The sequence below is a fragment of the Phyllostomus hastatus genome, unplaced genomic scaffold (assembly GCF_019186645.2).
Source record: "Phyllostomus hastatus isolate PE091 unplaced genomic scaffold, TTU_PhHast_1.1 phas_scaffold_501, whole genome shotgun sequence".
NCBI classification, from domain to species: domain Eukaryota; kingdom Metazoa; phylum Chordata; class Mammalia; order Chiroptera; family Phyllostomidae; genus Phyllostomus; species Phyllostomus hastatus.
Genome location: NW_025334033.1, coordinates 47393164 through 47406082, shown reverse-complemented (window position 1 = coordinate 47406082; position 12919 = coordinate 47393164). Strand labels below are relative to the sequence as shown.

General features: G+C 45.6%; 1 protein-coding gene across 3 annotated transcripts in view; it reads right to left on the bottom strand.

The window, feature by feature from the left end:
* The window catches only part of SMOC1 (SPARC related modular calcium binding 1), a 132963-nt gene extending 131228 nt beyond the window's left edge, over positions 1–1735 (bottom strand). For all 3 annotated transcript variants that reach the window (XM_045822381.1, XM_045822382.1, XM_045822383.1), the window contains exon 1: positions 1386–1735. In XM_045822381.1, the coding sequence (XP_045678337.1) occupies positions 1386–1484 (99 nt within the window). In that variant the 5' untranslated portion in view covers positions 1485–1735. The remainder of the gene's footprint in view (positions 1–1385) is intronic.
* Between the last annotated feature and the right edge of the window lie 11184 nt (positions 1736–12919).

Sequence of the window (12919 nt, the reverse complement as noted above, 5' to 3'; positions counted from 1 at the left end):
CTGCTGTCGAGGATTTATGACACGCCCTGGATCTAATCTGCGGCACTTTAACTGCTGCTGTTGCACATCTGGTCATAAAAGCAAGGGCCGGCCCAACACGGGGACAAACACTTTTCTTTCCTAAGTGGCTGCAAATCTGATCTCACAGTGATAGCTGGGCTCGGATGTAATCAGCCAGCATCTGGCCAGTCATTAAAGCTCGTCAAACTTTGCAAGGCTTTTGCTCCCCACACGACAGCTATAAAGACCATAAAGGCGATTCTCATAACAGCAATGAATAAAGAACCTGCAATCTGAACAGGTGGGAATGAGGGTAGGCCCAAGGATACCCAGGAACGCACACTTTGGTTAAGGAGCCAACCTTGTTTTTACAAAGATCCTAGCTATTTCAGGGGCCCCATGATGCCCGTTGAGGCAAGCAGCCACCCTGAGAGGCGACTGCCCTGACATAAGCTAATTCTTGGTCAGAGATTGTCTGATTAAATGAACGAGGTGGTTTAATAGTACATTTTTTAAGGCAGTGGAATTCTTCATTAGACCAACGTGGGGGAGGCAATAATCTAGACCAGCAATGAACACAACGTTGCCGGTTCCAGGAGAGTTTACAATGCCACGGGCCGCCTGTCCTGTGCACAGAATTGGCATGTTTCATATCTTTTAGGAACTCCAATCAGACCAAGGTTCAACAAGTAGCCCAAGCTCCCAGCCCAGAAACCAGGGGAAGAGACCCTTGCACGCTGTGCGGCTCCTTTCCACCACCTCTCCACAGCCCCCCACCTCTAGCCTCCTCCAGGGCTGTGCCCAGCAGGAGGGAGCATTAAAATTATCTGCTGTGGGCTTTACGAGCAGCGATCGCTTTTTAAAACAACAACAACACAAGGTCCTTGTGTGGCTCTCTCGGGTAACTTAAAACTCTGGAGGCAGAGCGGCCCCCTGCCGCCTGCCAAGAACGCCAGCGCTCGGGAGCGGGTGCAGTGTGAGACCACAGGGCAGCTCTGCGTGAGCGGAGAGCGAGCCTCTCGGACGCAGGAGGCACTTCTGAGGGTCTCGGAGAAAAATGCCTTGGGAGAAGAGACTGAGAAAGAAAATCCACCAGTGACAGTTCAGGGGTTGGGGGGCTAAGCAGAGTCCGTGCTGCAAGAAAGGATTGGGGGTGGGGGACAGACAATGGGAGAAATTTTTATTTCAGTAACTTCACCAAGAAGCCCGCGGGAGACTGGGTAATATGTGTGTGTTGTAGGGGGGCAGGCAGGGTGGGAAGGGAACAAGGTCTGACACCTCCCTTAACCTTTCCCCTTTCCCCCAACCCCCTCCCCGAGGATGAGTGAGGGCTAGTGACCTTCGTCTCCCTCCGCAGGTGGGCGCGCGGCTGGGGACGCACTTACCCGGGGGCCCGTGGTGCGGTGGCCGCCAGCCGGAGACAGCTGCACCAACACAAGCAGCAAGTGGGGTGTGAGCAGGCGGACGCAGTGCGTGGGCAGCATGGTGCCAGCAGGCTGCGAGCCGGGGTCGTGGGCTCAGCCGGGCGCACCACTGCGCCTGCCTTGCTGCCTTCCTTCCCTCGGGGCCCCTGGCAGCGGAGGTGCAGCGCGGGATGGCGGAGGCTACCGGCAGAGCGCGCGGTCATGAACCGCGAAGGAGGGAGCTGGAGTGCGAGCGAGCGTGTGCTCTGCGCGCGGTCGGCAGTCACTCAGCTGGGCCAGGTCCTGGCGGCAGCAGGTTGGATGCCAGAGCCTGGGCCATGGGAATTCCCGTTATAAACCCATGCGAGGGGCGGGGCGGAGCCCGCCCTGATTGACGGGTCGAGAAGCCCGTAGCAGCCGCCCCTCTAGCAGGTGAAAGCCAATGGGAGAGAGAAAAGAGGGGCGGCTCGTGGTCAAGCCCACAGAGGAGAGACGCCCGGTTGCTCAGGGGGAGATGGGGATCGAGAGGAACTTTCTGTCCACCCTTCTGCTGAAGAAGTCTGAGAGCTGCAGCAGCCTTCACCTAGCAGCATGCCTACCCAGCTAAAAACAATGCCTTAAGCATGTACAGGTTTCAGCAGGAGCACTTGAGTACTTGAGGAGCCCAAAAGACGGAAAATACTCCTAGCCCCATTTTTCTGATGACAGTACCGGGGCACAGAGGCACTGAGAAATCTGCTTACCCACTGTTTCAACACCAAGAACCCAAAAGTCACCGTGTGATCCCTACAGAGCAGGCTGTTACCCGCCTTGGGAGTAGGGAGAGGACACATTCACTTCTTTTAAAGAAACTTCCAGAGGGTGACACCCAAGTCCTACAGCGGTTGCCCCAGGAGAAGTGTTGAAGAGATGAGGTGAAGCGCCGCTGGGTATGGGTCCCCTGGGGAAAGTCCCTGTGGGGAGAGGGTGTGAGGTAGTGACCCACTTGTGGATCCGTGGTGGATCTGGGATTGCAACCCAGGCATTCTGTCTGGATCCTTGCCTTGACCTGGAGGGCCAAGGGGCAACCCTTCTGTGGCCCAGAAGCCCTAGGAGAGGGGGTCAAAGGGACCCTCATCTCCTGATGGGGCAGAAGGCATCTGTGGGTACAAAGGCCTCAGGGATGGGTCAGAGGGGTGAGGGGAGACCTCTCCTGGGTGCCCACCCCACTTGGATAGGACAGTGCAGCAAAGGGTCCAGTTGGATGTTGGAAGGCTTTGACCAGAGTGGCCCTGAGAGGACCCTCTTGGGAATAGCCACAGTGTTGCACCAGCCCCAAACCAGAGCAAGGTGTTCCTCTGCTTGCACCCAAGAGAGCCATGGTTTCCCTTCCTGTGTGGGGCACCACCCTTAGAATTTACTCTTGTTGGCATGGGCCACCCACTTCATGCAGAAAAATTATTTTCACCAACCCTAGCAGCAGCACCAGCGCTTAACTTCTCCTCCTTGTCCGCGCCTGCACACCAACGACTTACCTCCTGGATTGTATGAACAAGCTTCCCACCCAGTTCCTGTGTTCAGTTTTGCCCACTCCCCTTGCCCACCCCTGGCAACTTCCACCTTGTAGCCAGTCATTCTTCCAAAGAGCAAACCTAAACGCACCACTTACTTGCTGCTTGAAAGGAGTCAAGTCTCCCAGCATCCTCAGATTAAAAAGCCCAGACTAGATGCCGAAACACTAACAAAGTCCTTGAGGTGTTCCAAACAAAAATAAAGCACACCTCCAAGAGAACCGCCTGGCTTCCTCTGCTGGGAAACTGTGCAGTGGTCAGACAAGCTCTCTGGAGCTAGACAAGATGGGTTCAAATCCTGGGTCTGCCACCTAGTGGTATAACCTTGCACAAGTCACTTTATTTGTCTGGATTCCAATTTTCCCCTCTGTAAAATGGGGATAAAAATATCATCCACTTCATGAGTTGCTGTCAGATTTTTTTTTTAAGATGGAGTATATAAAGCCCTTAGAATGGCTAAGTTAGAAATACTGCCATCTGGCAAGTAGCAGATACATTCAACTTCACAGGAAGCAAACGGATACTCCATGAGACAGTGACTTGCCTGACCTCGTTTGGCTTGTAAATGACATTTGAGATTCAAGCCCAGGTTTTCGGAGTCTAATTCTGTGATGACCATGATGTCCCATTTTCAATGTCATAAGGTTAGACATTCCCTGTGTGCTCCTTGGGAATTTCTTCAGGGGCCTGCACGGGAACTGCGACTTCTGAGCTTCCTTGAGCTCCAGGGAAAGAGCATGGAAACAGCAAGGGTCAGCCCTTCCTGGAAACAGCCCTTGTGATCTGGCATCCTGGGAATTTGCCCAGCTGGACTTGTGACACTTGCCCGGTACTACCGTGCCTCGTGCAGCACTCACATCAATCCCCACTGCCCACCTAAGTGTTTACCCACCGAGGGCTCCACAGGATGGAAATGTCACCACTGGCCTCCGCAGCCTGACAAGTTTGTCCTGACTCTGCCACCTGGTTACGTGCGCCCCGATCCAGCTGGTCAACTTCTTTCTGTTGCTGGAATTATTGAGAAATCTGTTGGAGTAAGTAAATATGTTTGAGATGGGCCCCCAGGATCTGGCAGCACCAAATGCCCAGGGAAAAGGCATTGCAATAGTCCTTTCCATCCATAACACCGCATGCTGCTTTCCAGCCAGAAAGCTTATTTCCAAGTGGTCACTGGTCCAAAAATCTACATTATTCTGGATTTCAACCATGTAGCTTAGTTTAAAACATGAGCAACTGCTTTCCAGTTACTTTGCTCAGCAAGTATTTTCTTTCCCTCTGGTTGGCATGCAGGGCCTGTCATAACCATGGCCATCATTCAAATGATGCATTTCTTCTCCCAAATCCTCCCAAGTCCAGAAAAGGTTAGAAATTCCAGGGAACTATTAGTCTCAAACAGTGTCTCTCTGCCAGGCTCAATCTTCTGATCCAAGCAAAGAGTGAAATTGACAAGTTCCTTCTTTCCCTGGAGAGGAGGCTTATAAATAAACCTAGCTATCGGGCATGTGGTCTGTCCAGTTTCAGCCATACTCCCAGTCCTGTGGGGCTTCTATTTGCAAGGGGATATTTCAGTAGAAGAAAAATAATACTCTATATCTTATATTGAGGCCTAGGGGCCTCAAATATTTAGTACTAGCCAGGAATGCCCATTTCAAATAAATCTGTGTTTCTGTATAATCCAGAGGAAGTTTGCTCGGACTCATATTCAGCATAAAAGCTTTCCATTCACTTAAACAGGCACTTTGATGCATCTCCTTCTGTGTCCAGCACATGCTCATCATTATGAGGGATCTCTGGATGCACACCCTGCCCTCTGAGAGGTTACAATCTAAGATACAAAGCAGACAGACACTTGGAAACTGTATTTCAGAGCAAAGGCTGAGCTGTATTTTAGGGACTCGGAGCAGGGACCCACTATAGACCTCATGGGTAGGGAAGGTCCCATGAAGAAGGTAGATTCAAAATGGGGCCTTGGAGAAAAGTGTTTCTATAATATGAATGTAGTTTGATTTACGTTTGCTCTATTTGTGACAACAACTACAAACAGAAAAGGTGAGTTTTGCCTAAGGTCCAGGACTCTTAAAATAAACTGCTGAGCTCAGAAGCCTGGGCCACCAACAATCCTGGGTTCTATGGCTGGACTTACCACAAACTTGCAGCAACACTTAGCATTGGGCTGGAGCAGGTATTATTAGTCCAATTAGGCAGATGAGCTTGATCCACAGAAGTTAACCTTGCCAAGTCAGTCCTTAAATTTTAAATATATATCCCAGTTCACACACATGCACACACACAACGGTAAATATGTGAGGTGATGGCTGTGTTCATTAACTCAGGAAGGGAACCCTTTCACAATGTATACATTTATCAGACCATCACATCATACACTTTAAATATCTCATGATTTTATTTGACAATTACACCTCAATAAAGATGCAAAATATACATGAGAAAAATCATTACAGTGACTTAAACCATTTAGAAGCTTATGTCTCTCTTTTGTACACAAACTCTCTTTGAAGTACAGGGTAGTTCCTTCTAACCCAGGGCCCCTCTAGTGTCGCTCTGCCATACTTAATAAGTGGTTACGACCTCATGGCCCAAGATGGCTGCTCAAGCTTTAGCCATCACACCTGTTTTCCCATCAACAGGGAGGACAAAGGGGAAAAGAAGAGCATGTCTCTATCCTTAAGGACACTTCCCAAAAGTCTCATTTCATTTTATCTATTGGCTAGAATGTCATCACATCTACCTACAAAGATAGCTGAAAAAAATACAGTCTTAGCTCAAGATAGCCAAAGTGTCTAGCTAAAAATCAGGGTTTATGTAACTAAGGAAAAATGAAATACTGTGGACAACTAGCAGTAGGGGCTCTTAACATTTGACAGCTTGAGCTGTGAAAGAACCATGGACAATGCAATGGAGTCCAGAGGATTCAATTGTGACTTCCCTCTAGCTCTGCATGTCCAGCTCCCTCATGCTGCAAAATATTAATGGCTAGACATCCAGATTCTTTATTTTAGATATAATTGACATATTACATGTATTAGCCCAAGGTATACAATATAATGATTTAATATTTGTATATATTGTGAAATAATTACCACAGTAAGTCTAGTTAACATGTCACCTCATACTTACAATTATTTTCTTGTGATGAGAACTTTTAAGATCTACTCTCTTAGCATCTTCCAAATATGCAATAATGGTATTATTAAGTGTGGTCACCACACTGTACAGTACATCCCAGGACTTATTAGGAAGTTTGTACCTTTTGATTTTCTTCACCCCTTGGCCCATCTCCACCCCCGACTTCCAGCAATCGCCAGTCTGTTCTGTGTTTGTTTTGTTTTGTTTTTAGATTCTACATTATCAGTAAGATCATACTGTGTTTGTCTCTCCCTCTCTCTCTCTCTGACTTCCTTCACTTAGCATAGTGCTCCCAAGTTCCATCCATGTTCTTACAAATGACAAGACCTCCTTCTTTTTCATTGCTGACTAATATTTTATCATATATACACATGTATATATATGCCACATTTATTTTATCCATGCACCCATCAGTGGACACTTAGGTAGTTTCCACTTCTTGACTATTGTAAATAACGCTGCAATAAACATGGGCACAGACATCTTTTAAAGTTAGCGTTTTGGTTTTCTTCAGAAAAATACCAGAAGTAGAATTGCTAGATCACATGATAGTTCTATTTTTACCCAAACCATTGATGCCACAAAAATTTGCTTCTGGTATTTCCCTCTTAGACACCTTCAGTGGGAGGAACCAAGAAAACACTGGGATGAAACTCAAGCCACATGGTGTCAGGGTGGCAAGAAAGGAGCCCCTTAAAGAGACCAGCAGTTGATCATGATCACCTGGAATGATGCACATCTTTGTGAAAATATTCTTGCCCATCTATTTCTTCCCCTCCCTTTTCTACCTACAGGGGAATCTCTCTTTTCACTTGGTTACTTTTCTATGTCCTGCTTTCAAAATTATTAATAATGGCTCTGGCTGGTATGGCTCAGTGGATTGAGTACTGGTCTGTGAATCAAAAGGTCACCAGTTTGATTCCCAGCCAGGGCACATGCCTGGGTTGCAGGCCAGATCCCCAGTACGGGGCCTATGAGAGGCAACCACACATCAATGTGTCTCTCCCCATCTCACTCTCCTTCCCTTCCCCTCTCTCTAAAAATAAATAAATAAAACCTTTTTAAAATTAATAGTAGTAGTAGTAGTAGTAGTAGTAGTAACTAAGACAACTTTGCAAATGCCAAGTACACAGACCTTCAACACACATTTTGGCATTTATTCTATGAGGTAGCTGCCATTATTGCCCCACTTTACTAAGAAAGAAACTGAGACTTTGGGAGGTTATGTAACTCACCTAGCCAGAAACAAGTAGCAGACTCACAACTTGAACCCAATCTGCCTTACGCTACTAACAGAACTTTTTGATAAGTACTTTCCCTATGTGATCTCATATCCTCAGGCCCAGTCTATCTGGTCAGTAGTAGTAGTCCCATTATGCAGATGAGGAACTGAGGCTTAACCACAAAGGTTAACTTTACCAAGGGCGGTCCTTAAATTTTGCTTGCACATCAAAAGTTTTGGCATCCTCTTAAATCTATGCGTTTTAGGAGTCAGAAGCATGTGCTATTTTTGCACATGTTATTTTGTGTATTAGTGAAGGTTAACTCTTATTTCCATATATATGAAGTTTCCCAGCTCACCTGCTTTAATTTTCATTTGCGGGCTTCATTGGTTTGTGTTGTTACACTGGTGCCCACGAGGCAAGGAGCCTGTTCCATGTCTTCAGGCCCATAACTATGATAGTTGAGCACTTCAGAGAAAGCACTGTTACAAGGATACAATTCAGTGTAGGATTTAAGACTCCATTACAAATTATCACCATTTGGTTCTAATCCATTGGCACAGAGACAAACCAGTCAATCGAACAAATGTCATTGCATCCCACCTGTGTGCCCAGCATTGCACTAGGCACTGGGTACACAATAACAAAGGGAGAAGGTGACTGACCTCCAAGAGTTTGCAATTTAGTGGGAAGACAGACATTAAGCAACTAATTATTAATAATTCACTAATTACAAGTGTTCACAGTACTTACTACAAAGATGTACAGGGTAGTTATTAAAAGGATGGGTAACTCAATCTAGAGGGTCAGCTCTCCTGAGGATGTGATGTTTAAGCTGAACAAAGAGCGAGGGGAACGCCATGTTGGGCATGGCAAACAGCATGTGCAAAGGCACGGAGGCAGGAGAGAACATGGAACTACATTTGCAACAAACTAGATCATTCTTATCCCTTTAAGTCTCAGTAGCCCAGAAAAAATAGTTATCACTATTTACCATCTGGGTCTGATGGTCTCATCTTATGTTTTTATATGTTTAAGTCACTTTACAGAAGTAGGAATAAAGGAATAATATATTCGTTATGTATTGCCACATAACAAATTACTCCAAAAACTTAACTTAAAACAACAAACATCTATCACAGTTTCTATGGATGAGGAATCTGGAAATGGCTTAGCTGGGAGGTTCTGGCTCAGGGTCTCCTGTGAGGTTGCCGTCAGGGCCAGGCTCAGAGGCACGCAACCTGTGCAGTCATAGAAAGTCCCACATTTGGCTTAATCCTCTGCTGCTGCTGTCTTGAAGTTTTTAACAATTTTTGAACAAGGAGCCACCCTCACTTTTGTTTTGCACTGGGCCCCGTAAGTATGTAGCCAGTTCTAGTTGCAGTCAGCCTATCAGCCAGGGTTACCATCGTCTGTGACTGGAAGGTCCACTTCCATTCTCAGCCACATGGCTGTCGGCAGGCCTCAGTTCCTTGCTGGCTGTTGGCCAGACACCTCCGTTCGTCTCCATATGGGTCCTCACAACAGGATAGCTGGCTTCCCCGCAGGGCCAATGATCAACCAGAAAACCCAGGATGAAAGCCATAGTCTCATATAAGCTCATCTCAGGAGAGACCTACCATTACTTCTGCCATACTCCACTGATTACAAGGACCAGCCCTGGTATGAAGTGGAAGGGGAGTGCACACAGGTATGAATACCAGGAGGCAGGCATCGGTGGGAGCACCTAGGAGGCTGCCTACCACACACAGTGAAAAACAACTTTGTTAGAAATGTTTATAAGAATATAAATATAATAAACCCAACATTATATTCTATATTTTTCTAGTTTTAAAGGTAACATACCTGAAATAGACAATCAACTTTGATTGAAAGCATCTGTTCATCAGATGTCATGAACCTGGAACACACTGATGATGTAAATACTGATTCCAGATTTCAAACGTATCTCTAACTGGTCTGACTTATCATTCCTTATGGTTCTTCTGTTTGCATTTGCATCATAAAAGCATAATACTTTTGCAGGGTTTGGTGGCTCCTGATTTTGTTGAAGAGATTATGGCCATCTCCTTTGCTCCATAATTGCATAACATTTTCATTTTCAGATGGATCAACAACATAATTTAAAATTTCAATCCAATTCATATTTTTATTTCCATATCACCCATTTCCTCTTTGTATGCACACCTGCCTTCAACATTCGACCAGTTACAAACTACCTCAAGTAAATTTTGGTGCACAAAAATCTGAAAGATTACTTCTTTTGTCCAACATTTCAGCAAGGCTGCAGCAGTAGCATCTGATCTTAGAGTTTCGCTCTGCACCCAAGGACAACAAGAAGGAGAAAAATGCTGGAAAGTCGGCCAAGAAAGACACAGTCCCAGTGAACAAATCTGGGGGCCAGGCCAAGATGAAGAAGTGGTCCAAAGGCAAAGTTCGGGACAAGCTCAACAACCTAGTCTCGTTTGACAAAGCGACGTACGACAAACTCTGTAAGGAAGTTCCCAGCTATAGGTTTATTGTAACCCCAGCTGTTGTCTCTGAGACCGAAGACCCGCAGCTCCTTGGCCAGGGCAGCCCTTCAGGAGCTCCTTAGAAAAGACCTTAGTAAACTAGCTCCAAATACAGAGCTCAAGTAATTCGCACCAGGAACACCAAGTCAGGGGCAGGGTTGGGGGGAGGAACCACCCAGCTGCCCGTGAAGATGCATGAACAACAGGTCCCACCAGCTGTACATTTTGAAAAATAAAACTTTATTAAATAAAAACATCTAAAAGATTAAAGAATATTGCCATATGTCTTTTTAGGAAAACAGAAAATTTTAGACTCTTGTCATAAAATGTTGTATAATTAAGTCCATCTGGTTGACTAACTGAATGAAAATACCATATTTCTTCTTTTTCCCTAAAAACATCATCTTAATTTATTGAAAATCATGTAGGATATCATTATCTAAAGATTCATTGGCTAAGGTTTCTCTTACACAACCAATTTCACCATCATCATTTGCTTACAGTGTAGAGTGCTACATTAATCTCCTGCTTTATATAATAATTATGAAACCTCCTCCTCTAACTCTTTTTGCCATTATAGATAGAAAAGGAAAAATTCAGAGTTTTCAGTTGTATCAAATGAAACTCAAAGCAGACCACAAAGGTCGTGTCTCCAGTTTTCTATCTTCTTGAAAAATAATATAATACTTTAGGTAATGAATTAAGAAAACTAGAGGATAAAATAGTGATGATTTGCCCTGGCTGGCATAGCTCAGTGGCTTGAGCGCAGGCTGCGAACCAAAGTGTCGCAGGTTCGATTCCCAGCCAGGGTACATGCCTGGGTTGCAGGCCATAACCCCCAGCAACCGCACATTGATGTTTCTCTCTCTCTCTCTCTCTATCTCCCTCCCTTCCCTCTCTAAAAATAAATAAATAAAATCTTAAAAAAAATACTGATGATTTATTATACTATTGCCTCACCCTTCTTGGTAATTCTACTGTTCTTCAGTTTTCTTAGTATTTGTCTTTTTGAATATAGTTGGAAATAATTGATGAGTAATGATAAAATAATTCCTGGGAAGACAAAAATAACCATTTCAAAATATAAGGAAAAATTTGATCACTAAGATTCAGTATACTCATAACTGCAAGATAGAATGAGTTTTATTAAAAAAATAAATAAATATTGCCTTTGTGCTTTAGAAGATATCTTAAAACAAAAGTCAAGAAATATCAATGCTTCACAAAAATTTCAGGTATTTTAAAAAATCAATTGGAATTGGGCCCAATGGCCCTGGATGGTATTAATGCAACTGAGTTACCGGATTTGGGAAAAATGGCACCACTGGCATGACCTGAAGCTGACACTATTGCTGCCCCACCCACATCCCTCAGCCCACGAGTTTCCTTGCAGCTTCTCAAACTCCCAGCACCTCATCTTTCTGCCTGGCAGAGCTATAAGACCCCTTGTGATTACAGTGAGCCCAGTCAACTCATCTAAAGTAATCTGTCACAAAATATTGAATTTAATCGCATCCGCAAAGTCTTGTTTGCCATATAAATAAAACAACATATTAACAGGTTTCAGGGATTAAGATGTGGGCTTCTTTGTGGGGAGGGGATTATTGAACCTAGTAAGTTCCCCTTCATCTCATTTCCCCTCCATCCCACCTTTTCTTTAACTAAAGCATCACTAACTCTAGGCCTTTTGTTCCTCTTCCCCTATACTCTATCCCTTCATTGATGGTTCGTCACTGTCAGGGCCTCGGTACCAACTTGTGCTTGGGTGATTCTCAAACTAATGCCTTCAGCCCATGTGCCTCACCATAAGCAGAGTACATGATCTCCTTGCCACCCCAAAAGTCCCATCTCGCCCCTGTGCCCTGGCTACCACCCATCACACCTCCAGACACCTGGTCCTCCAGCATCAAAACCCCTCCCACTTTCCCTCACAGGTGTGGGCCTCCACGCTGCCATGGGTTTTTCCCCAGCTTCCAACGCATTTCCTGAAAACAAGTTGTCATACACTATTTCCACTGCGCCATTCTCCTATTCAAGGACCTTTAGTTATCTGTATTTTTGTGATAAGGGGAAAGTGTTATTTAAAATATAAAAAGGAAAGGTCAAATCCAGTCTCCTCCACCTTCTTCGCATACCAAAACCATAAACGTCCCTCGCTCTCATGGTCTCTCATGAGAAACTTGCCCCCCAGCTGAGATATCGTTCATCAAACAGTTAGTGAGCACCCGCTCTGCGCAAGGCGCACACATTGCAGAATTCGGCCTCCATCCTTCTCTAGACCATCTTCCCTACAAGTCAACTGGCCTCCTCCTCCAGGAAATCAACCATGATAATGTAGCCAAAGTGACAAAACTGTCCAACAAAGAGAAGTAAATATAAATCTAGTGGGTTTTTCCCACAAGCTGTACATATAGGTGCACTTTAATAGCTACTATTTACTGAACATTTACAATACACTGAGCACTCTACAAACATTTCATCCTCATGACAACCCTATCATCCCTGTTATTCCTGTATTTGAGCAAGAAAACTGAGACTCAGAGGGGCTAAGACATTTCTCTGTGGTTACACAGGCCTCAGGGGCAGCATGGTTTTCAAGCAAGAACTCTTTTGACCCCAAAGTCCATGTTCTTCACTACTAGCCTGTACTGGAAGAACTGGACAACGAGATGGAACTTTTCCTACAATCTGCAGGCTGGGCTGGCACCAGAAGCAGGAGCCAGGCAGTCTCCATGGGACCTCAGTTCAAAGTTACCGGTGTAATCAGAGGGCTATGGCCCCTGGATAAAGCAGCACTTGGGAAGCATCTAGAGTCTGAGAGGGGGTAACCCCAACTGCAGCCTCCTTCTCTGGGGTACACTGCATGGGCTCACACCCGGCTCTGCACCTAGCCAAGGAGCAGCTTGCCCTTGGCCAGGACACTCCCTGACCGGCAGGCCACAGGGTCCCTGCAACCAGCCTCAGCCACTGCTCCCTGCGCTCCGGGCCTATGCACATCTCTGGCCAGTTAAACCATAAGCACCTTCAGCTGGAGCCCCCATCTTCTGTTTTCTGGCTTCTCTACCTTGCCCTGTGAGGTCAAA